Source organism: Mustela nivalis, assembly GCF_964662115.1.
Source record: "Mustela nivalis genome assembly, chromosome: 1".
Lineage (NCBI taxonomy): Eukaryota > Metazoa > Chordata > Mammalia > Carnivora > Mustelidae > Mustela > Mustela nivalis.
In genome coordinates this window covers 162,464,899-162,491,964 of record NC_139020.1, presented here as the reverse complement: position 1 = coordinate 162,491,964, position 27,066 = coordinate 162,464,899, and the positions used below count along the sequence as shown (strand labels likewise).

At 37.6% G+C, this 27,066-nt stretch overlaps 1 protein-coding gene across 2 annotated transcripts in view; it reads right to left on the bottom strand.

Moving 5' to 3' along the window:
* NR2C2 (nuclear receptor subfamily 2 group C member 2) overlaps window positions 1-27,066 on the bottom strand; it is a 105,077-nt gene that overhangs the window by 59,198 nt on the left and 18,813 nt on the right. Inside the window, exon 2 of one of the 2 annotated variants that reach the window (XM_082748232.1) lies at window positions 26,708-26,791. The exons of the other annotated variant lie outside the window; for it this stretch is intronic. Coding sequence (XP_082604358.1) covers window positions 26,708-26,767 — 60 coding nt within the window. The 5' untranslated portion in view covers window positions 26,768-26,791. The remainder of the gene's footprint in view (window positions 1-26,707; window positions 26,792-27,066) is intronic. 2 annotated transcript variants of the gene reach the window in all.

Genomic DNA, 27,066 nt, shown 5'->3' with positions numbered 1-27,066 from the left:
TTACTCAGGCACCTCAGCAACAGCTGGTTTTTGTTATTCACTTTGGGCCCTTTGACTGGTAAAGAATGGATTTATTTAACCTAAAGGTCAGAAGCAACTGAAATGTCTCAAACTAGGAGATGGGTTATGTTATGCTCCCTTAATACAATACTATGTAGATATGAAAAATGTTGGTCATCCAGCCTATGTAGCAACCCGTGGAAAGGATATTTACATTTATTCTGTAAAATAACATTCTGTGAAATCACACTACTAAGTTGTGTGCATGCTGTGATTACAACTGGATGACATGCATGTGAAAAAAAGACCAAAAATAAAATTTTGAAAAGATTTATTTGAGATAGAGCTCGTGCATGCATGCCTGGGGAGGGGCAAAGGGGAAGAGAGAGAATCCCAAGCAGACTCCCTCCTGAGCATGGAGCCTGACACAGGGCTCAATCTCATGACCCCTGCGATCATGACCTGAGGCAAAATTCAGAGACATTAACTTAACATTAACTTAACCGACTGAGTCACCCAGGCGCTCAATAATGAAATCTTAGTATTGAGTACTTACTGTGTTCTACACACTGGCAAGTGTTTTAAATACTGGGAAGAAAATAGCGAATGAAACAAAGTTCCTGCCTTCTTGCACTTTACATCCTATTGTGACAAAGTAGTATATATGTTTGTCAGATAATGATGAGCACTTTGGAGGAAAGTTAACAGTAAGAAGGATAGAGTGATAGAGGTAGAATGGTTACACAAGGAAGAGTTAAAGTGATAAAATGATAGTGAGAGATGTGCAAAATTGTAGAAATATGCCTTTCTTCTTTCCTTTTCAAATTTTCCAGATGTTTTAACACTTCTATAAAAATCGATTAAAAAAAACCCCTATTTCCAAAAAAGTTACCTTTTAAAACCAGCAAATATTGTTAGAGTTTGGTATTATGAATGATCTTATTTTCCACCCCAAGTCCGAAATGAGTGTTCCTCATACTTTTCTTCATTTTAAAAACTCCTTTTCTACCCATTCAAGAAAATCTTTTTTTCATAAGATGATATGAAATATTTTACTCTGAGAAGGAATTCTCCTTGCCTACTGAAGATACTTTAAAACCAGGCTATTTTTCTGTAATCACAAATCTAACTGAATCATCCTGGTAGGCAGCTAGTTACAGGGAAACTCATTACACTTTGAAGGCTAGCTCCTGCCTGGATGGCTCTGGACAAGTCCCATAATTGTTCTAAGCCTTTCTTTACTCATTTGTGAAATTGTCATTGATACCTCTTACTTCACAGAATAATGGGAGGATTAAAATGAGGCAATAAAGTACAATACATTATATAAACACAGAACATTCCTATTATAATTTTGGAGGAAATTAAATGCATAGAACTAAACCTATCACCCTAAGATGTTATCTTCTATAGCAGATGTTCACTGTTTATAGACAAAATGGTTTCATTTCTAATCCCCCATTTCCTGTGACCAATAAAAGGATACAATCTCCCAAGTCTTTTTAAGGTGTCAAACACTAAAGGTACACACCTCAAATGAAGTGAGATTTTTTTTTTAAGATTTTATTTTTTTTATTTAACAGAGAGAGGGAGAGAGAGATCACAATTAGACAGAGAGGCAGCTAGAGAGAGGGGAGAAGCAGGCTCCCTGCTGAGCAGAGAGCCCGATGCGGGGCTTGATGCCAGGACCCTGAAATCATGACCTGAGCCGAAAGCAGAGGCTTAACCCACTGAGATACCCAGGCGCCTCATGAAGTGAGACTTTAAGAAAGGAGATGTTTTCTAAGAATGCTACTATTCTGTCCCAAGACATACATACCACAGGAAATTACTTTGACATATTACTTCCAGGTAAGGTACATCATACTTAGAAAGACATCATACTTCATTTTCTCCTTTTTGACAACTCCACTTGTCAACTCTTTCTCTTACCATACTAAAAGTCTAGCCTTATTATAATGCTAATTTTATTTTATTTTATTTTTAAAGAAGAGGGAACACAAGCAGGGGGTGGAAGAGGGAGAAGCAAGCTTCCTGCTGTGCAAGGAGCCTGCCTGCTGGAGGCTCGGGGCTTGATCCCAGGACCCTAGGATCATGACCTAAGCCGAAGGCAGACGCTTAACAACTGAGCCACCCTGGCACTCCAACACTAATTTTATTCTAAGTCCATGGTCTGTATTTTACTTAGAAAACAGCTTCATCTTCTTACTACTCTTAAGCCTTAACTTACTTAAGTATGTGAAACTATGTGAATTCTCCAATACATCTTCTGTGAGGGCTGTGACTGAGCATTTACATGAAATACATATTACCTTACAATATATTGCTTCTTTTACTTCTCTTGAAAATAGTTACTGTATACTGGTTTTTTAAAGTTATTTCTGTATGAATAGGTGTATTTAATATGAATATCATTTTGATGTAGTAAAAGGGTCATTCAGAAATACTGCAATAAAAAGGGGGTACGTCGTCTGTCGTCTGAAGGAACTGAAAATCTCCAAAAGGAAAGGTCACAAAAGTATGTACTCAATGAGTACTTGCTGAATTAACAACTGAGTTTATCAGTGGCCCAGCTATTTCTTATATATAAGGTTATGTAACAGCTGTCAAAACCAAAAACACAGAATAGAAGATAACATTCTGCCCAGAAAGATTTTGACAGTGATTCTACTTCTAGTCTACAGAAATACACCCACATGTGAGCTCAAGGAGACATCATACACAAAGATGTTTATGGCAGCACTATTTGCGTCTAAGAAAATTTGGAAACAACTCAGAAATGTGCTTCTAGGACACCTGGGTGACTTAGTTGGATAAGCAACTGACTTTGGCTCAGGTCACTGGAGTCCCCGGATCAAGTTCGGCTCCCAGCTCCACAGGGAGTATGCTCCTCCCTCTGAACTTCTCCCCTCTCGTGCTCTCTCTCACTGTCTGTATCTCGAATAAATAAATAAAATCTTTAAAAAAAAAAATGTGCTTCTACAGTGGAGTGGCTAAACAGCTCTAATTTATATAATACTTATAACAGCAAAAAGAATTATATAGATTTGAGCAGCAGGACTCTTGTATACTGCTGGTAGGAATATAAAATGGTGTAACTACTTTGGAAGTCAATCGCTGAGACAAAGTGAAAAAAGCAACTTGCAGAACATCTTATATAGTGTGATTCCATTTACATTAAATTTAAAAACCGATATACAGCTGACCCTTGAAAAACATGGTTTTGAACTGTGTGAGTATACTTACATATGAATTTTTTTCAATAAATGCAGTGTAGTACTGTAAACACATTTTCTTTTCCTTATGGTTGTCTTTTTTCCCCAAATAAGTCTCAGTTTTAATAAGATCCTCTACATACATTTGCCACTGAAAATTTAAATAGCACATCAAAAAATTTTATTACAATTTTTGGAAACCAGAAAATCTAGCACATGCACACTGCCCTAGTAATACTCTAACCAAATCACCCAAAGTCTTCTGCACAAAGTTACTTCTTCCTTCTTCCTTCTGCACAAGTTACTTGGCTTCCAGTTTGAGGTTAGGTTTTATCTTAATGGCTTCAGGCTTCTCAAACACACATGCCAACACTCAAAACCCGTTAGTGTTTCCTCCTTAGGTCAAATCAAAAAGTGTACATATACTGAGTCATTCAAATGCAAACTACAGGATTCCTCACAAATTACTGGTATCAAGGTAGAAAAGATACAAAAAACCCAGCTTGTATCACAGAATATAAAAATATTGTACAGTTTGTGCTAATATAGAGCAGCTTTCCCAAGCTGCTGCATAATGATCCTAAAATTACTAGCAAGAACAGTACAAGAATAAAGTTTATGTTTATACTGACTACATGTCATAATTATTCTCCATGCTGGTATCCTCCGAAAGACCTTTATGATAGACAATAATGACAGGCAATAATCTTTCCACTCTTGATCCACCCTCAATTTCCTTCTGCTGTAGATCGTTTTGAAGCATGGGTCGCTGGTTGGTACTGCTGGTACTTAACCAATCACATCATCCTTTCCTTCCTTTCTTTCCAAGCAGTTAGCAAAGTCCTTACTCTACCTCTAGTCCTGCTGCTGAAAATGAGGTCAAGGAGCCCCTGGTTTCTTCTCTCTGTCCTGCCATTGGGGTGGATATTCTGATATAGGGGAAGGAGTTGGATAGTAGGGTTGAGAGTCAATTTACTAAAGTTCTTTATTACACTTCCGTGACAGTTCAAGAGGCAGCTGAGCCTTCCAGGGAATTCTCTTCACTGGGCATCTGAGATGATCCTGGAGCCCAAGATGCAGAAAGCTGCTTTGGTAAATCCACTGAAAGCCTCTCTCTTTTTTTTTTTTTTAAAGAAGATTTATTTATTTACTAGAGAGAAAGTACAAGCAGGGGAGGATCAGAGGAAGGGAAACTGAAGCAGAACTCCTCAATAAGCACAGAGCCCAACATGGAGTGTTCCCAAGACCCTTAGATCATAACCTGAGTAGAAAACAAAAGCCGGATGTTCAACTGGCTGGGCCACCCAGGCACCCCAGCCACTTGGGCACCCCTTCCTTATGATTATCTTTTAAAAAGACGTTATTTATTTATTTGAAAGAGAGAGTGAGAGCACAAGTGCAGGGGGTGAGGGGCAGAGGGAGAAGAAGACTCCCTGCTGAGAAGGAAACCTGGTACAGGACTTGACCCTGGAACTCTATGATCATGACCTGAGCTGAAGGCAGATACTTAACCAACTGAGCCACCCAGGCACCCCTCCTTATGATTTTCTTAATACCATTTTCTTTTCTCTAAATTACTTTCTTGTAAGAACACGATATATAATACAAACAACACAAAATATGTATGATCAATATGAATATGTAAGAACATGATATATAATACATACAACACAAAATATGTATGAATTTATGTTATTGATAAGGCATCCAGTCAACAGTAGGCTATTAGTAGTTGTTTTTGGGGAGTCAAAAATTAAACAGACTTTCAACTGTGTGGAGGTTGGTGAGGCACCAATGTTGTTTAAGGGTCAAATGTATCTCTGTAGCTATATATACACGGACATAAATACTCAGGAAAAAATCCTGGAAGGTAATACACCAAGTCTCAAGCTAAAACAAATTTCAAGAACTGCTATCATACAACCAGGTTTTCTGATTATATTCAGTTAAAAAAAAATTACAGAGGTGCCTAGGTGGCTCAGAGAGTTAAGCCCTGGTCATGATCTCTGGGTCCTGGGATCAAGCCCCATGTTGGGGAGGGGGGCCTGCTCAGCAGGGAGTCTGCTTCTCCCTCTCCTTTTGGCTCTCCCCCAAATTGTGCTTGCTTGCTCTCTCTCTCAAGTGAAAAAACAGAATCTTAATAAAAAATTACGAAAACTTAATTATAAAAATAAAACTCAGGGGCGCCTGGGTGGCTCAGTAGGTTAAAGCCTCTGCTTTTGGCTCAGGTCATGATCCCAGGGTCCTGGGATCAAGCCCGCATCGGGCTCTCTGCTCAGCGGGGAGCCTGTTTCCCCCTCTCCTTACCTACCTGTGATTTCTGTATGTCAAATAAATAAATAAAATCTTAAAAAATAAATAAATAAAATAAAACCCAGAACTATAAAATGGCTAGGGAAAACACAGGAGAAAAATTTTTGTGATCTTTTGTTAAGTAAAGATTTTGCTATGACATCAAGATCATAATTCATAAAATAAAAAAATTGATAAATTAGACTTCATCTGAATAAAAAGTCCGTGTTCCTCAAAAGACACTGTTTAGAGAATGAAAAGATCAAGAGTATAAGAAAATATTTGGAAACCATGTATCTGAAGACGACACACACCAGAATACATAAAGAATTCTCAAAATTTAGTTAAGAAAGTAAACAACTCGGGGCACCTGGGTGGCTCAGTGGGTTAAAGCCTCTGCCTTCGGCTCGGTCAGAGTCCTGGGATCGAGCCCCTGCTCAGCAGGGAACCTGCTTCCTCCTCTCTCTCTGCCTGCTTGTGATCTTTGTCTGTCAAATAAATAAATAAAATCTTAAAAAAAAAAAAAAGAAAGAAAGTAAACAACTCAAAAAAATAGGCAAAAGATCAAAAGATGTCAACAGATGAAAAATGATGTGGGGGTGCCTGGGTGGCTCAGTGAGTTAAGCCTCTGCCTTCGGCTCAGGTCACGATCTCAGGGTCCTGGGATGGAGTCCTGCATTGGGCTCTCTGCTCAGCCGGGAGCCTGCTCCCCCTCCACCTGCCTGCCTCTCTGCCTACTTGTGATTTCTGTCAAATAAATAAATAAATAAATACATAAAATCTCAAAAAAAAAAAATGATATGTGGATGGCAAATATGCGCATGAAAGATACTCAACATTAGTCATTAGAGAAATGCAAAGCAAAACCACAATGAGGAGCCAGTAAACATCAGAATGCCCAATATTAACAAGACTGACCATACTGGCAAATATGGCAAAGTTGAAGAGCAAATAGAACTCATATACAGCTGGTAGGAATATAAAATGGTACAACTACTTTGGAAATCAGTTTGGCAGTTTCTTAAAAATTACCATGTATGACCCAGCGAGTACACTCTTAGCTATCTATCCAAGAGAAATGAAAGCACATATTCTCAGGATGCCTGGATGGCTCAGTTGGTTAAGTGGATGCCTCTGGCTTAGGTCGTGGTCCCAGCGTACTGGGATCGAGTCCCACATGGGCCTCCTTGCTCTGCAGGGAGCTGGCTTTTCCCTCTGCCACTCGGTCTGCCTGTGCTCACTCTCTCTCTCTGACAAATAAATAAAATCTTAAAAAAAAAAAAAAAAGCATATATTCTCATGAACATTTGTACAGAAACGTTCATGACATATTTACTTGTAGTAGTCAAAAAAAGTAAATAGCTCAAATGTCTATCCATTTAGGATAAAAGTGTTTATTGAGGTCCCTCGGTGGCTCAGTCAGTTAAGTGTCCACCTTTTGATTTTGGCTCAGGCATGATATTAGGGTTTTGAGACTGAGCCCCATGCCAGGCTTCACACTCAGCAGAAAGTCTGCTGGAGATTCTCTCCCTCTTCTTCTCCCTCTGTCCACCACCCCACTTCTGCACACATCTGTGTGTACCACACACTCTTTCTCAAATAAATTAATAAATCTTTAAAAAATGTTTATCAATTCAGGATAAAAAAATCACTTAGCAGTACTTCCATACAATGGATACACCATAAAAAAATGAACCATTGATACATATAAAACATGGATGAGTCTGAAAATAATTATGCAGAATGAAAGAAGCCAGACAATAAAGGGTACATATACATACTGTATGATTTCTTTCATAGAAAATTCTACAAAGTGCAGGGACGCCTGGGTGGCTCAGTTGGTTGGACGACTGCCTTCGGCTCAGGTCATGATCCCGGAGTCCTGGGATGGAGTCCCGCATCGGGCTCCCAGCTCCACAGGGAGTCTGCTTCTCCCTCTGACCTTCTCCTCGCTCATGCTCTGTCTCATTGCCCCTCTCTCAAATAAATAAATAAAATCTTAAAAAAAAAAAAAGAAAAGAAAAAGAAAGAAAATTCTACAAAGTGCAAATCACTCTAAAACAACAGGAAAATAATCATTGGCTGCCTAGAAGTAGATATGGGTAGAGCTCTACTCAGAAGAGAGTAGACATCTTAATGCTTATATCAGAAAAGATGACTGAGAAATCAATAAGCTAAGATCCACCCTAAAGATTTAGAAAATAAAGTGTCAAAAATCATAAGAAAAAAATACATTAAATTAATCAGAGATGAAGTAATTCCCTTGTGAAACCAATAAGGAAGAAAGAAAGAGATGACACAAATAATGTAATACTAGGAATGAAAAGGGTTATAACTAGAGTTGTCTCAAATACTAAAATATAAAACAAAGTTATTTTGAACAATGGTATGCCAATAAACTTGGAAACAAAACCAAATTCTTAGAAAAAAGATATAACATTAAAACTGAGTCAATTACAAATATCAAATCTGAATAGTCCTTTAATTATTAAAGAAATCAAATATTCAAGAATTAAATATTAAATTAATATAATTAATTAAACAATATAATATAGGAATATGTTTATATATTTATATATAATATAAATTAATATAAATATAATTAACAAATTAAATATTAAAGCAATTAAATATGGCCTAATAGTTTTACTCATATGTTCTACAGGTATTCAAGAACCAAAAAATTTCAATTTTATATAAATTATCATAAAAAGTAGAAAAGGAAGGGACTTACTGCCAATTCCCTTTATGAGGCTATGCTAACCTTGATACCAAACTATAAGACAAATTAAAAGTCAATCCTACTCATGAACACAGTTGGAAAATTCCTAAACAGAAAGTTAACAAACTGAGTCTACAATGTGTGTGTGTAAATCATGTCTGACATTAATCTCAGAATCAAGATGGGCTTAACATTACAAATCAATCTAATTCACCATAGTAATTGATCAAAAGAAATCATATGATTTCTCCCCCTGGAAAGGCGATAAAAATCCAACTGGGATTTCTTCCATTTTCTCCAACTGGGAAAGGAGAGAATGCCTTTAACTGATAAAGAATAAAGGTTCATACAAACATCATATCTAATAATGAATTGTTGAAAGCATTCCTTTTAAGATGAGGAACAAGGCAATGCCACCTGTTCTATTCAACACTGTACTGAAGATCTTAGCCAGGATAGTAAGGCAAGACTAAAAACTAAGGATTAGAAAGAAAAAAACAAAATCTAAATGAGCATACAGAGAAATTATCAGAATAAGAGAAAGACTGCTCAATCAAAAAAATTGTAAACAAAATCACTTGCATTTCTATATACCAGCAAGAGTTGGAAAATAAGGGGCGCCTGGGTGCTTAGTGGGTTGGGCCTCTGCCTTTGGCTCAGGTCATGGTCTCAGGGTCCCGGGATTGAGTCCCACATAGGGCTCTCTGCTCAGTGGGAGCCTGCTTACCCGCCCCCACCCCCACCTGCTTCTCTGCCTAGGTATGATCTCTCTCTCTCTGTCAAATAAATACATAAAATCTCTTCAAGAAGTTGGAAAATAAAAATTTTAATATATTTGCAAACAGCATTATAGAACATAAAGTATTAGGGAAGGAAATCAAATTAAAAATATGCTGTATCTTTGAGAAAAAATAAAGAAAACAAGTAAATGGAAAGAACTGCCATCTTCATGGAAGTAAAAGAGTGATCCAAGTTATAAGATCATACGGGGTCAGGGCTTGATCTAATGCCATGTGTAAGCCCAAATTGTTGGGGAACATAGAAAAAGCTAATCCTTGGAGAGCTGGTAGAAAATGACTAGACTCTCAGAACGAAGCAAAGAGCAGTGATCATGTAGCCCCAGAAGGAGTTGGAGAGATGGACAGAGATGGAGAGTTGGACAGCTCTCCAGTTCCCATGTAGCCTGGTCATATATCCTGAGATTCAATTCTGTGAGTATCCTTCCATCAAATCTTCTTTTTCCAACTCTGAGTGTCACTGGTGTCAAGCATGCTCCCCCTCTTCCTTGCCTGGAGTGTATCCCATACCCAGATACTCACAAGGATCACTCTTACTTCATTTGGGTCTCCCTTTAAACGTCACCTTCATTCTTCCTGGAAGAGTCTTCCCTGAATGTGCTTAAATAGTAACTCCTGCCACTTTCTATCTCTTTACTTTTCTTTATAGCACTTAATTGCTCTCTTGGTATTTTACTTTTGTTTAGATGTTCATTTACTGCTTCCAAGAGAAGAAGCTTCATGTGAGCAGAATGCTTATCTCAAAAACCTAGCACAGCACACTGTAAGCACTCCTTAACTACTTGCTGAATGGATAAATGAATATTTTTGGAGCACCCAGAAGCTCATCAATGAACAATTACAATTTACTTTACTAGTAGTACCTTCCCTGACATCCAGTTAAATACAGCAAATACTCACATGCATTTATCATCTCTATTCCTTTACCAAATCACTTTTAAGTTTTAAGTAAGGGATTAAAAAAAACACGTACAGACCCACAAGGACAAAGAGGATAGTCAAGAAGGTGACAGTGGATCACAAATACTAACAAACTTCAGGAAGATGGAAAAGTAGAAGGTGGAATGGAAACCAACTCAGTGAGAGGAGGAAGACTTGGTGTGGTGCTGTCATTTCTTCCATCTTGGATCTCTTGTAGAACTTCCAGTAGCACTATGTTGGGATAGAGCATCTGGAGGTTCAAAACTTCTGTGGTCTGCAGGAGCTGCTGTTAGGAGGACCCTGAGAAGCGTTTTACATTTTCAGTGGGAAATATGTGGTGGTTACTAGTTATAATGACTGTGTACTTTGGATCTGGATTTGTTGCATTTTTTTTTTTTTTTTTAAATAGTAAGACACCAACTACTTAAGAAATAAGCATGTTGGGGTGCCTGGCTGGCTCAGTGGGTTAAAGCCTCTGCCTATGGCTCAGGTCATGATCCCAGAGTCCTGGGATCAAGCCCCGCATCGGGCTCTCTGCTCAGCAAGGAGCCTGCTTCCTTCTTTCTCTGCCTGCCTCTCTGCCTACTTGTGATCTCTCTGTCAAATAAATAAATAAAATCTTAAAAAAAAAAAAAAGAAATAAGCATGTTTTAATTAATCCATTAAGCAGATGTGAAAAGGAATATTTCAAAAGGTGCAATCTCTCTGGAAAATGGATCAAACTCTTGAATTCAAAATATTCAATATGTTTAAAAATAAACTTATGGCATGAATCTTTAAATGTCTTTTCTCTGAAACATGGAATATAATAATTGTGCCTACATTTTTATTTGGGAAATATTCCAATATTTGTTTGGTAGAAAACTGTGTGCAATTTAGCTTGTTTCTTGGTTTTAAATTTTGAGATTTTATTTAATTTTTGATTACTAGGTTTGGACCTTGTTGGTAATTTATGCTATAAAAAATGCAAACTTGACTTTTGTCCCATAGTAATTTTTTTTAATTGAAAAAAAGGAAGAAGGTGCTTTTAGTCTTCTTTACTTGAAGCAGTAAAACTGTTATTCTTCATGAGTAATAATTAGTTTATCGTAAGGAAAACCAATTGTGTACACAGAGTGAAGTCCAAGGGTTTTTTTCTCCTCCAGACCTATAATCTAAAACTAAAATTTTTGTCTTGATAAATTTGCTATTGGCCAATACTAGTCTTGTTTAGACTGAATGAAAGCAGAACATTTGAAACAAAATGTAATAGCATGTAAGAATGTAATAGCATCTAAGATAGAATATAGGCATTATTCCAAGTCTATTTAGTAGAAACAGACTATAACATGGCTTTCTGATTAATAACTGTACCAATGAATCAAATTTATATTATGGATAGTGAAATGCTGTTACCTATTTAAAATGTAATGACCTAGTCCCTAGGGCTTGGTACTGGGGCAGGAAAAACGTAGTTGCTGAATATTTTAATCTTATGTTGGTCATTTTTGGAATACCACGGGTGTTAGAATGCTCTAAAGCAGAGATTGTAAAAGGGTGCTAGACCACTTAAGTGCTAGACTTTTGGATGATTGGGGGTGCTGTAGTTTTTAAACCAATACCTAAAAACTAGAATAGTCATAAGAAAGTCTCTATTTATGGAATCTTGAAAAATTGCTCTGGGTGGTTCTTCATCCCTGCATGCAACAAAACAACAGCTGCCTAAATTTGTTCTCGCCATAACATTAGATTTCCTATGTACCCCTAATGTTAAACCACTGATTTGCTAGAATCTTAAAAAACCTTTTTTTGCTCTCAGTTTATGTGACAGGGCCTATTTTTACAGTCTTCAATAACGATGTAACAACTACTTAAATATGGGTACAGTTAAGTCTTTATGACTTTGCCTAGTTTTAAGAAAGAAAGAAAGAAAGAAAAAGGGAGAAACTGACTCAGCAGAATGAACAAAGCTGAATTCCAGGGACTACTGAGAGGCTAGAAACAAACTAATTCCCACCCCAGGACCCTGGAAAGGCTCAGTTCTAGAACTCTAGGTCCCACATTTGAAAGCAGGGCTGAGAAACAGGCTAAAATCTAGGGGACTGGTTGTCTACAGTGTAGCCAGGAACTCACCATAACAACCACCTCCTCATTCACTGCAGAAGAAAGAAATATAGTTGAACCAAAGAGGCCCCAGACCCAGGGCCATCAAACACATTTTCACAGCAAAGGAAGAAGCCCTATCTTCTGTTTTCAAAGGCTAAATGAAAGTATTGAAAGGTAAACCTCCAACACCCCCTTCCTTGTGCCACAGCTTGAAACCACCACCACCACCACCACCACCACCAAATACTGGCAATAGGCATATATACCTCTGATAAAAAATTGAAGAGTCCTTTTTAATTTTTATTATTTTTAAAAGATTTTTATTTATTTGTCAGAGAGAGAGAGCACGCGTGCTTAAGAGCACAAAACGGGTGGGCACCTGGGTGGCTCAGTGGGTTAAGCCGCTGCTTTCGGCTCAAGTCATGATCTCAGGGTCCTGGGATCGAGTCCCGCATCGGGCTCTCTGCTCAGTGGGGAGCCTGCTTCCTCCTCTCTCTCTCTCTGCCTGCCTCTCTGCCTACTTGTGATGTCTGTCAAAAAAAAAAAAAAAAGCACAAAATGGGAATGGCAGGCAGAGGAAGAAGCAGGCTCCCTACTGGGAGCTCTTGCTGGGGGGTGGGGGTGGTTCTGATCCCAGGATGCTGGGATCACAACCTGAGCCAAAGGCAGTTAGCTTAACCCACTGAGCCACCTAGGCATCCCTCTTTTTCTTTTTTTTTTTTTCTTAATATTTTATTTTTTTGTCATAGAGAGAGAGGGAGCACAAACAAGGGAAGTGGCAGGCAGAGGGAGAAGCAGGCTCCCTGCTGAGTAAGGAGCCCAATGTGGGACTCCAACCCAGGACCCTGAGATCATGACCTGAGCTGAATGCAGACGCTTAACTGACTGAGCCACCCAGGCGGCCTAAGACTGAAGAATTCTTGACAAGAAAAAAATGAATGGCTTCAGAAAAGAGACCTATAAATAGTGACATCTGGGGCACCCTCCAAACAAAATGTGTGGGTGACTATCCAATCACCCCAAAGTTAAATCAAACCAAACTAACTGATAAGCCCTACACAAAAAACACTTTTTTGTTTTCAGTTAAGTGCTTCATTCTAAAATGTGAACCCAAAATAAGGAAGGATCATTAACCATTTCAGGAAAGCTTCCATATGAAAGAAAGAAACTGAAAGAAACTAAGAAAACAAAAGAACTTGGATAAAACAGCAACTATGTTAGAAGCAAAGGAAAACAAAAAAAAGAGCAAAAAACTGCAAGTAACAACACCCTTACAGAAACAGGACAAGCTATATAGCATCCATGAGACAATAAAAACCTCCCCCCAGGGCCGTGGTGGGTTATAGCCACTCTGGTGGCCCAGCCTCACAAAGACTCTGTCTGGCTTGCCTGGCTTGCTCCTACCTGCCAGGGAGCCCAAAGGAAGAAGGTCAGCTCCTCTGAAGGGGTGGAGTCAGGGGAGCCCAGGGGAGCCCGGAGGTTGTCAGCTAAACCTACAGTGGAAACAAAGCCAAAAGGGCAAGAAAGTATAAATCTTCGGATGAAAAAGTGCACAAAGGATAAAAGGGGAACCAAGGGAGTAGCTTACCAGGAAACTAAAGACAGTTTTCCGTAGAAAACAGAGAAACTTAGAATGAGGACGGTCCAGTCTCTGATGAAGCAGGAGAGAAAGAAGCCAAGTTTGATTAGTATCATACAACCCATCTTATCATGGGTCCATCTCTCTTCTTGTACAGCCCAGAGTAATATTTTTATCAACTATTTTGTAGACACAAGTTCTTTCAGTAGGTCTAGTAAGGCTTTTAAGAAAGCAATCCCACCTCATCCCATTTTTAAAGTGTAAACAACTTTTTTATTTTTTAGGTAAAATCATTTGGTGGTGGTTTATCTTTTTTGGTACAGCAAGGAAACAGTGAGATACTGAATGTGCAATGCTTTGTCTTAAGTGTCAGCTTAACACTACAGATGGGAGGCAGTTTTTATATCCTATTATACAAAACACATTAAATGGCAGTTTGGAGTCACACTTGTACATTTACTATGCTTTGAACATTTTAACTTACTTCTGTTGCCATGTTTTTTTTTTTTTTTAATTTAAAGATTTTTATTTATTTATCAGAGAGAGAGGGGGAGAGAGCGAGCACAGGCAGACAGAATGGCAGGCAGAGGCAGAGGGAGAAGCAGGCTCCCTGCCCAGCAAGGAGCCGGATGTGGGACTCGATCCCAGCACGCGGGGATCATGACCTGAGCCGAAGGCAGCCGCTTAACCAACTGAGCCACCCAGGCGTCCCTGCCATGTTGTTTTTAGTGGAATTGTTTACTAAATAACACTCCTTGATCTTGGCTGTCCCTATCAGAACTGTTTCTACTCTGAAACATCTTTGGGTAGTGCTAGTCCAGTTTTCCTATAACTTTGTTAATGAGCTGTGAAAGACTGAAAACGTATGTATATTACATTAAATTGTGAATTAGTGGGACTTATGATATAACATCTTACCAACATTTCAAGTTACTGGTAAATGAAACTTCAAAGGAAAATTTACTTCCAAATTTTAAGCTGGGATAACTACTTAGAAAAGAATCACAACTACCCAGCTTTTTAGATATTCAGTACATGTATCAAGAATTGTGTACAAATTGACAGTGTGGAGGTTCCTCAAAAAGTTGAAAATAGAGCTACCCTATGACCCAGCAACTGCACTACTGGGTATTTACCCTTAAGATACAAATGTAGTGATCCGAAGGGGAACGTACACCTGAATGTTTATAGCAGCAATGTCCACAATAGCCAAACTATGGAAAGAACCTAGATGTCCATCAACAGATGAATGGATAAAGAAGATGTGGTATATATACACAATGGAATACTATGCAGCCATCAAAATAAATGAAATCTTGCCATTTGCGATGACATGAATGGAACTAGAGGGTATTATGCTTAGTGAAATAAGTCAATCAGAGACAGACAACTATCATATGATCTCCCCGATACGAGAAAGTGGAAATGCAACGGTGGTGGTGGGGGAGCTTGGGGGGTAGGAAAAGAATAAGTGAAACAAGATGGGATCAGGAGGGAGACAAACCATGAGAGACTCCTAATCTCACAAAACAAACTCAAGGTTGCTGGGGGGAGGGGGGTCAGGAGAGGGTGGTGGGGTTATGGATATTGGGGAGGGTATGTGCTATGGTGAATGCTGTGAAGTGTGTAAACCTGGCGATTCACAGACCTGTACCCCTGGGGCTAAAAATACATTTTATGTTTATTTTTTTAAAAAATGTGTAAAAATTGAAATGTCTGAGTACTGATGTTCAAAACAAAATGAAAAAAAAAAAAAGTTGAAAGAACAGTACAACAGCAGCAGCAGCAGTAGCAGCAGGAGTTGGGGTGTTTACTCTTTGCCACAATGTATTATTTATTACATGCCATGTTTTATATGCATTAACTCATTTAATTCTCATAGTGACATTAACCCCATTTGACCTCTAAGTAGAGAAACTGGCACATCAAGATTAAATGATATGCTCACACAACTGGTAAAGGCTGAAGACAGATATAAATCAGGAACTATCCCTGAAGTAGACAGAGTTGGAAACAGGAGAGAAAAGATGAGTATTTGAAAGGTTAGTTCAAGAGATCCAAAATTCAATTAATTAGTCCTGGAAAGAGACTAAAAAAATACTGAGGGAAGAAATCATCAGAGAACCAGTACACAACAATTTCCTAGATTGACAGGACTTTCTGAGTACCAGTACAATATATAAAAGAGCAACTATACCAAGAAATAATGTGAAATTTCAGAAAAATGGGGATGAAGAAAAAACCTTAACGATGGGGTGGAGGAGAGCGTAAAAGCAAGAGAGAATGAGAAAGAGGGGCACCTGGGTGGCTCAGTAGGTTAAAGCTTATGCCTTCGGCTAAGGTCATGATCCCAGGGTCTGGGGTCAAACCCCACACTGGGCTCTCTGTTCAGCAGGGAGCCTGCTTCCTCCTCTCTCTCTGCGGGCTCTCTGCCTACTTGTGATCTCTGTCTGTCAAATAAATAAGTAAAATCTCTCCCTCTCTCTCTCCCCCTACTTTCTCTCTCTCTTAAAAATAAATAAAAATCTTTTTTGAAAGTGTGTGCTAATCATGGGAGGCCTGCTTCTCCCTCCACTCTCCCCCACTTGGATTCCCCGTAACTGTCTCTGTCAGATAAATAAATAAAATCTTAAAAAAAAAACTAAAACCTAGAAAAAAGAACATCTTTTTAAGAAAATCATAAGGAAGGGGGTGACTTGCTGATTCAGTTGGCAGAGCACGTAACTCTTGATCTTGGGGTTGGAAATTTGAGCCTTACATTGCTCATTATTTTAAAATAATTATTTTAATAATAAAATAATAATTTAAAAAGTAAAATATTTTAATAATAAAAATTTTAAAGTAATATTATTAAAAAAACAAAATATTTTTAAAAATCAGAGAAAATACATTTACAGTACTATATTTACTGAAAAAAATCTGCATATAAGTGGACCTAAGCAGTTCAAAACCATGTTGTTCAAGGGTTAACTGTGTAAGATCTAAAAAGAACTCACCTCTGAGGCACCCTTTCCTAGGAAGCTACTGAAGATGTTATTTCCATTTTTTTTTTTAAAGATTTTATTTATTTGACAGAGAGAGAGAGAGATCACAAGTAGGCAGAGAGGCAGGCAGAGAGAGTGGGGGAAGCAGGCTCCCACTGAGCAGAAAGCCCAATGCGGGGCTCAATCCCAGGACTCTGAGATCATGACCTGAGCTGAAGGAAGAGGCTTAACCCACTGAGCCACCCATGGGCCCCCACCTTTTTTTTTTTTTTTTTTTTAAAGAGAAAAGGAAACAAAGATTCCAAAATGAGAGAGAAGTCAAGAATGACAGCTGTGTAGTAGGCTCAAAAAGCAATCAGTAAAGCCTAGAGCAGGTCCCGGGCTTTAGGAAGAATGTTTTCATGAAAAAAAAAAAAAAAAGGCGGAAACTGAAAATTCCTCTGACATATTTGTATGAAAAATAGGGTTTTACAATTTATTGGAGATACTAGGAAGTATTTGTACTAAGTGTCATAATTGGATAACAGAACATTAATTAATGCAAAGAAGATGTAACTTAATGGGAGAATGAAGGGAGGAGAGATGGGAATGGGAGGTGCTGAATGAAAACTAAAATTTCTTCATCCATGATAGTAAGTCAAAAAATATCTAATTCTGGAAATGAAACTATAAACATTACAACTGATTTTGCAGAAATAAAACAGATTGTAAATGAGTACTATGAATAACTGCATGCCAACAAACTGGGTAACCTGGATGAAATGGACAAATTTCTACAACCATACAACCCTATCAACTTTGAATCATGAAGAAACAGAAAATCTGAACAGACCTATAACTAATTAGAAGAATGAATCACTAGGGGTGCCTGGGTGGCTCAGTAGGTTAAGCCTCTGCCTTCAGCTCCAGTCATGATTTCTGGGTTCCAGAATAGAGCCTCGTGTTGGGCTCTCTGCTCAGCAGGGAGCCTGCTTCCCCCTCTCTCGCTGCCTGCCTACTTGTGATCTCTTTCTCTCTCTGTGTCAAATAAATAAAATCCTAGGGGGAAAAAAAAATGAATCATTCATCAACACCCTTCTTGAAAAATAAATAAAAATAAAATAAAATAAGTAAAATAAAAAAGCCCTGGACCTATCCTGGTGAAATCTAGCAAACATATGAAGTAGAATTATCAACAATCTTTCTCAAAATCTTCCAAAACTGAAGAGGAAGGAATACTCCCAAACTCATTCTATGAGGCTAGCATAACACTACAAGAAAAGAAAACTACAGCCCAGTACCGCTTATCAATACCAATGCAAAATTCCTCAACAAAACAGTAGCAAACGGGTACGGTAAAAATACTGCACATCATGATCAAATGATATTTATTCCTGCAATGCAAGGATGGTCTGACATACAAAAATTGATCAATGCAATATACTGCATTAACAGAATGAAAGGGAAAAAACACAAGATAATCTCAATGAATGGAAAAAAAGCATTTGACAAAATTCAACATTTCTTCACAATAAAAACATTCAGCAAAGCAGGAATAGAAGGACACCATCTTAACATAATAAAGGTCAAATGTAAAGAGAAAAAAAAACCCCACAGCTAATATAATATTCTGTGATGAAACACTGAGAAATTTTCCTCTAAGGTCAAGAAGACAAGCATGCCCTCCCTCACTTCTACTAAATTATATTGGAAGTTCTGGCCAGAGCAGTTAGGCAAGAAAAATAAATATGAGGCACTCCTATTGGAAAAAAATAAGTAAAATTATCTCTATTCACAGATAGTATGATCTTCCATACAGAAAATCCTAAAGATTACACACAGAGTTAGAATAAACAATTCATTAAAATTGCAGGATACAAATCAACACATAAAAATCAGTTCCATTTCTATACACTGACAGTGAACATGATAAAAGCAATTTAAGAAAACAATTCCATTGACAATAGCACAAAAAGAATAAAATGCTTAAAAATAAACTTACCCCCCCCAAAAATAAAAAAAAAAAAAAACCTTACTCAAAGGAAGTAAATGACTTAAACATTGAAAACTACAAAATACAGCTGAAAGAAATTAAGACATAACAAATGGAAGACATACTATGTTCATGTTTTGGAAGATTTAAAATTTTTAAGATGATGATACTACCCAAAGCCATCTACAGATTCAATGTAATTCCTAGGGATTCAAATTCCTACAATGTTTTTTATGGAAATCGAAAAACCCACCCTAACTTTCACATGAAATGTCAAGGGACCCAAGTAGCTAAAACAATTATAAAAAAATAAGTAATTATAAATAATCATAAAAAATTATAACAAAGATTGATGTCTCACACTTCCTGATTTCAAAACTTACTGCAAAGCTACATTAACCAAATCTGTATGGCAGTAGGATAAAAACAAACGTACACACTAGTATAATAGAATAGAGTTCAGAACCTTGAGGATATTATGCTAAAACTAAGCCAGTCACAAAAAGATAAGTTATGCTTCCACTCATATGAAGTATAAAAAGTGGATTCACAGAAAGAATGATGGTTGCCAGGCGCTGGGATGAAGGGAAAATGGGTAGTTGTTTAGTGGATATAGAGCTTAAGTTTTACAAAATAAAAAAGTTGTGGAGATCCACTGCACAACAATGTGAATATACTTAACACTATTATGTATACTTAAAAATGGTTAAGATGATAAATTTTGTTATATGGTTTTTACCATAATTATAAAAACCAGAGAAGCCAGAAATAAATTCTTGTGTAAATGTCAAATGATTTTCAAAAAGAATGCTAAGACCATTCAATGGGGGAAAGGACAGTTTTTTCAACAAATGGTGCCGAAAAAACTGGATATCCGCATGCAAAAAAATGAAGTTGGCCCCTTATGCTATTCTATATACAAATGGATCATAAACCTAAACATAAGAGCCAAAACAATGAAACTCTAAGAAATATAGAGGAAAAGTGTAACATTGAATTTGGCAATGATTTCGTGGATACGACATCAAAAACACAGGTTAACAAAAGAAGAAAATGAATAAACTGAACTTCATCAAAACTAAAAACTTTTTTTTGCTTCAAAAGGCACTACCAAGACAGTGAAAACACAGTCCATGAAATGGGAGAAAATATTTGTAAAGCTTACCTCTGATGAGCTTTATTATCCAGAATATGTAAAGAACTCCTACAACTTAGTAAGACTAAAACACCTCAATTAAAAAAATGGGCAAAGGTCTTGAATAAAGAAGATCTCTAAAGTTGATATATAAATGGGCCAATGAGCACATGAAAAGCTGTTCAACATCACTGATTATTTGGGAAGTGAAAATCAAAGCCAAAATGAAAAATCATTTCATACTCATTGGAGTGGCAATTATAAAAAAGAAAGCAGTAAATAACAAGTGTTTGGGAGAATGGGGAAAAACTGGAACTCTTGTGCACTGCTGATAAAAATTACAAAACGGTGCCACTGCTAAGGGAAGTAGTATGGTGGTTCTCCAACAAATTAAATACAAAACTACCATATGATCCAGCAATTCCACTTCTGGGTATAAACCCCCCAAACTGAAATCATGTATTTGAAGAGGTATCTGTACTCCCATATTCGTTGCTGAATTTTTCATAGTAGCCTAGAGGTGGAAGCAACCTAAGTGTCCATGGATGGATAAATTGATAAACAAAATGTAACATACACACAATGGAATATTTTTTAGCCTTTAAAAAAAAAAAAAAAAAAAAAAAAGGAAGGTTTTTTTTTTTTTTTTTTAAAGTAAGCTCTATGCCCAATATGGGGCTTCAACTCACAACCCTGAGATTAAGAGATGCATGCTCTACCGACTGCACCAGTTAGTCATCCTTAAAAAGGAGGAAAATTCTGTTATATGCCAGAGCATGAATGAACCTTGAGGATACTATACTAATGAAATAAGCCTATCAAAAAGGACAGATATTATGAGATTCCACTTATATGAATGGTGGTGATGGCTGCTGAATATTGTGAATATGAACTTAATCTCACAGAACCAGACACTTAAAAATGGTTATAATGGTGAATTTGGTGTTTTACTACAAGACACAACACAACACTCCTTCCCCCCAAAAAGAATGTCTAACACTGATTTTAAAAAACAAAAAAGGGAAGGGGAAGGTTATTTTTAGAAATAAGCAGTTAAATACTAGAAGAAATCAAATCTAGAGAGGGAGACTTGAGGATAAGGAAGGCGTAGGGGTGGTTCAGGAGCCTGCCGTTTCCTATTTCAAGCTGAATGTAGTATTGGCCAATTTTCAAATCTCCATATATGTACTACACTTTGACAAGAAAATTAAAACTTAAATGTCCAGTTTGTGTGAGGGAAGAATAACAGAATTTAATGTAATGAGTTGGTCTTCTGAGGACACTGGAAACCTGAAACCCGAGCAATGACTTTGCTTTTTCCCACTTGAGGATGTAGCTTTGCCAATACAGAGTTTTGTTCAAGAACCGGGAGAGTCGTATGTTTTTAAACATTCCCTTACATGGAAGAGTTGCTTTCTCCAATGGTGATGCAAGCCCTGCTGATAAAAGAATAATGGGGTCGTAAGAATTTGGCTATTTTTTCTGTGGTGACTGGACTTTCCTATTCAAAGAGCATCTGATGGCTAAGAGCCCCTTAGCCCAGGGCCCAGGAAAAGGCTTTGCCAAGACCTGTGACGCCACCTCCCTCCCACTGTGTAAATATACACTTAACTTACAGTTTGGGTGCATACAGTTTGTATGTTTTATTATTTCCAGCTATAGAGGGAAATAAAAGCTTAAAAAATAGTGACGCCCTTTCAAAAATCCGTTTATTTGGGACGCCTGGGTGGCTCAGTTGGTTGGGCAGCTGCCTTCGGCTCAGGTCATGATCCCAGCGTCCTGGGATCGAGTCCCACATCGGGCTCCTTGCTCGGCAGGAAGCCTGCTTCTCCCTCTGCCTCTGCCTGCCATTCTGTCTGCCTGTGCTCGCTCTCTCTCCCCCTCTCTCTGACAAATAAATAAAATCTTTAAAAAAAAAAAAAATCCGTTTATTTCACAAATGAAAAGCAAAACTAATGCTACTATTAGGTATGATCAATCTTCCACTGCTACAGTTACAAATTCTCAACTAACCCTTTTTAAAAAATTAACCATATTGGGGGCATCTGGATGACTCAGTTAAGTGTTTGACTCTTGATTTCGGCTCAGGTCATAATCCCAGGGTTGTGGGATCAGGCCCCCAAATTGGGCTCTGTGCTCAGCGTGGAGTCTGCTTGGCCCTCTTCCTCTGCTCATCCCCTCCACTTGCACTCTATCTCTAAAATAAGTAAATAAATCTTTAAAAGAAATTAACCATATTATCCTTTATCAAGTTTCACCATCAACTCCATAGCACAAAGATTTTGCAGAGGCTTGCATTTCGTCATGCTTCTGACACTCTGACCATGGAAATAATAATTTGTTGAATTGTTTAAATAACAGTGTTACAATTAAAACTTGGAAAATGAAGTTTGTATAAAGACAATCATCCATAACCTGAAAAACTAAAAACACTGTTAGTATTTAGGATATTTAAAAAACTGAACTTACTGGATAGTGATTAAAGGCCTGGATTCCGATGTCAACTCACGTAAGAGTTTTTGAAACCTGGCAAAGTAATCTCATTTCTCTAGCTCTCAGTTTCCTCTTATTTAAAGTGGGGAAAGCAATATTTTCTTTGTAGAGTAATGGAAGTATTAAATGAGATGATAAGCTTAGCATAATACCTAGCACACTGTATTATATACTACATGGTATACAGCTATAAATATTTGGTATAAACACTTAAAACTGGAATCTACCTGTATATATGGTTGTTTTTTAATGCATAGTTTATTGTATATGTAAATAATCTTTTAATATTTTAGGAAGTATGTAATTCTAATTAATAAGTGAAAATTGTCACAAATCCTCTTAGGTTTCTGTCCCCCATTTTTTTTTAATTTTTTTATCTTGGAAAATACTTTTTAATTTTGGCAGTGGCATCTGGCTGCTTACGTACTATTTTTTTTTAAGATTTTACTTATTTATTTGACAGAGAGAGATCACAAGTAGGCAGAGAAGCAGGCAGAGAGAGAGGGAAGCAGACTCCCTGCCAAGCAGAGAGCCCGAAGCAGGGCTCGATCCCAGGACCCTGAGACCATGACCTGAGCTGAAGGCAGAGGTCCAACCCACTGAACTACCCAGGCACTGCCTTTTGGCTATTTTTAATAATGCTGCTATAAATACTTGTGTACAAGTTTTTGTGTGGACATGTTCTTGTTTCTCTTGTGTATACAGCTGACCCGTGAACACCACGGTTCGAACTGCATTAGAACTGGTTCACTAATGTACAGATTTTTTCCATACTTCGGCAAATTTTTTGGAGATCTGTGACAACTTGAAAAAAACTCGCAGATGAAATGAATAATCTACAGATATTGAAAAAAAGAAAAAGTCAGATACTATTGTAAATATATGGTATGTTATATATGTAACATAAAAATATATTAATCGACTGTGTTGTTGGTAAGGCTTCCTTCCGGTCAACAGTAGGTTACTAGTAGTAGTTAAGTTCCAGGGAGTCAAACTTATACATAGATTTTTGGTTGTACAGTGGCTGGCGCCCCAACCCTGGTGCTGTTCAAGGGTCAACAGTATACCTAAGAATGGAACTGATGGGTCATGTGGTAACTCAAAGTTTAACTTTTTGAGGAACTGCCAGACTGTTTTCCAAAGTGGCTATACCATTTCACATTCCCATCAGGAATGCAGAAGGTTCCAATTTTTCCACCTCTTCATCAGCACTTGTTATTTGACCTTTCATTTCTAGTCATTCTAGTGGATCCAAAATGGTATGCATTAACGTTTACTTAGAGTGGAAATTAGTGAATGGACAATACAAAAACAATTAAAAAAAAAAAAAACAATGAAACCAAAAGGTAGTTCTTTGAAAAGATCAACAAATTGACCTACCTTAAGCTAGACTGATCAAGAAAGAGAAAGATTTAAAGTTACTAGAATCACAAATGAATGAAAAGAAATTGCTACTGAATTTAGAGAAATAAAAAGGATTATAAAGGAATACTGTAAACAAGCAGAGAGCCCGAAGCAGGGCTCGATCCCAGGACCCTAAGACCATGACCTGAGCTGAAGGCAGGTCATATGCCAACATATTAGATAAGTTAGATAAAATGGATAAAATTCTCAAAAAAGCACAAACTACTGAAACTGACTTGAGAAGAAACAGTATGAACAGACCTATAACAAATGAAAAAGACTGAATTAGTAACCAAAAGACTACCTGCAAAAAAACCCCCAGCCCCAGATGGTTTCACTGCTGAACTCTACCAGACATTAAAAAAAAAAAAAAATTAACACTAATTTGTCATAAACAATTTCAAAAAACAGAGAAGTCACACAGTTTTCAGATACAGTGCCAGGATTCAAATCTAGGCCATTTGACTCTACAGTCTTGACCACTATACTAAACTGTCTCTCTGAATAACTGAATAAATTTGAGAACATTGTAAGCCATCAGGTCGTTACTTTGTATTATCCAACTTCTGTAGTTTACTTTGGTATTTACCATTTATCTTCTTTAGATAGAAAAAGGTTGGTCTGGGGATCTGAGAGAAAATCATTTACATGATTGAGAATGTTGCTGCATCTCATTCATGGAGCAAAAGCATGGCACCTGTTAAACCTCTTCATACATTTTTATTTCAATGACTTCTCACACCAATGCCATGAGATAGGTACTATTATTACTCTCATTTTCTAGATGAGGAAACTGAGGAGCAAGGTGGTCACCCAGATAGCAAAGACCTGAATTTAAATCCCAATCTGTCTGGTCCCTGCCAATCTTCTTTTCTACTACGGAAAGCCTTTCCTTTTCTATTCACTCCTCTAGCATGGCCAGTATCATGCTTGAACCACCTCTGATAGAGAGCTCTTGGTAAGCAGATACCCTGACCTATTATTTACCTGTATGCCCTCGCTGGCCGGAAGGCAGAGAAGGGGTGTGCTCCCTCACTGTCTCCTGACTGAACAAACAACTATCCAAAAGCGATTATTAAAACTCCTCAATTTAGATACTTCATTCCCACTCAATTACTATACAGCATTGAAATGATGAACTGTAGGTTCTCTTACACTTTTATTTATTTATTTTTAAAGATTTTATTTATTTGACAGAGAGAGAGAGATCATAAGTAAGTAGGCAGAGAGGCAGGCGGGCGTTGGGGGTGGGGGAAGCAGGCTCCCTACCGAGTAGAGAGCCTGATGTGGGGCTCCATCCCAGGATCCTGAGATCATGACCTGAGCTGAAGGCAGAGGCTAAACCCACTGAGCCATCCAGGTGCCCTTCTCTTACTCTTTTAGCTCATCTAATATTATATAGTTATTATATGTACTTTAAAGTTATTAAACTCAAAATTTCAAAAAACAAACAATTTTAAAAGAACACACACATACACACTTATCCCTTGAACTAAAAGCAAGGAAATCTAGGGAATACTTTAAATAAGATTTCTTTTGTACTCCAAACTAAGAATGCCTTCTATTATTTAAGAAGTCTCCCGAAAATGCATTTTTTTTAAATCATGGGAAACAGTAGTTACACTAATATATGAAATTCCATTTCCTGAAGGAAATAAGATATCTGACAGAACATTTTAGCTAGCAAATTTTCTGTCAACATACACAAAACTTAGATTAGCCTATAAGTTGCTATAGGTTCCTATACTTGAAGTTCCTATACTTATCTCTTCCCCTAAAGAATTAACGACAACCTCTTTAAGCAGTGATCCAACATCAGTCTCCAAGTCAGCTTCAGCCAGAAACTCTATCAAATGCACAACAACCCTAACTCTGAAAAACCAACAATGATTTCCAAGATAATTATTCCTACCACAAACTAAAGCAACAAATAAACATAAGCACTTTAAACTTAATACTTTCATAGTTCTGATAACCCTTTCAAAAATGCAATATTAAAAAATTTATGAAATCTACCTTTCATCTTCAGTTAATATTAATCATTATTTGCTGGGGGAAGGAGGTGATTAAACTACTGCCTTAAAGTTAATGGTTGATCCAAAATTTGGAAAATCTGTTCACATTTTTATTGGTTTAAACTGGAATGTGTGTTCTTACTTTATCTTTTGAAATTCTTTCTTTAAATGCTCACTTTTTCTTCTTGGTAAATTTGCATCTTTGCCTTAGAAATATGAGTACTGGTTCAAAAGTGCAAATGTGAATCCTTCTAATGGTTCCTGGTTACAGTAGAATGCATGATACAGGAGGAACTTTGTAAGAAGTGGAACAGAACTAGGTCAGTGCCAATTTACCTGTCTTTGCCCCTTGGTTTCCTCACCTGTAAAACCGTAAAAATGATCATACCAACTTTAAATGGATGTCATGAGGACTAAAGCCCTTGCATAAGCCTGGTACAGAGCGAAAAGATCTGGCCCTATTTCCCTTCTTTACACCCAAAGATGCCTGAACATACCAGCTATTTCAAGCCTCTGTCCTGACCTTACATAGGTTTCTGACTTAGGGTGCCCTTGCCAGCATCAGCTGTAGAGTTCCTTACCCCACTTCTTTGGCTATTACAAATGATTACTTGTTATTCAAAACCCTCTCCAGATAATCATGTTCCTCACATGGAGTTAAACTTCTCATCTTGATTTATAATTACTCCTTAACCAGCCTCTGAGGAGGTCCAATGGCTCATTTACCTCTAGATTTCTCAGTACCTGCCCAAATCCTCTGTACCACAGTATTAACAAAGTATCAAATGTGCAAGAAACTAAGAGCCTTGGAGTTAAAACTATAATCACAGGTTTGACAGTTTTAGGTTTAAGGTGAGATTTTTTTAAAAAAGTCACCTTACTGTATACAGGTAGGCCACCCTACTCATGTAAAGAAACACTAGGAGTAAATGTTCTTGTCATTTTTTATTTTTTCTTCCATGGCAGCATCCTGCTTTGGATTTGGACCACATGCTGACTTCATTGGGACTATTTTCAAACAACAGAGCACACTGATGTACTTTTCCTTTCAAAAGCAAGGGTGCCAGCTATTGTGCTAGCCCCTGTCACTCACCTCAGCCACCTGCTGGGTCCCCACTCTGTGCTGAACCAGCCCCTCCATATTTGTAGCCATGGTGAAGCAAGATCATTAGAGAACCTGTTTGGAAAGATGCAGCAACTTCTATCAGGTGGGGAGAAACCAGGCTACTTGAAAAAAAATCAGAAATCAAAATTCATCTTTGGTACTATCTTGTGCAGATTCCGCCCTCTATAGAAGACACAGCTACAAGGCTAAGCATATCTGGATATGCTGCACCAGCTTCTTCAATTACAGGTACCAAAATCAATTAGCAGAAACGTTTCAATATGGAAACAAGACTTCTCCTGGTAAACACAGACAAAGATGAATTCGGAACTTTAATTATCAGGTCT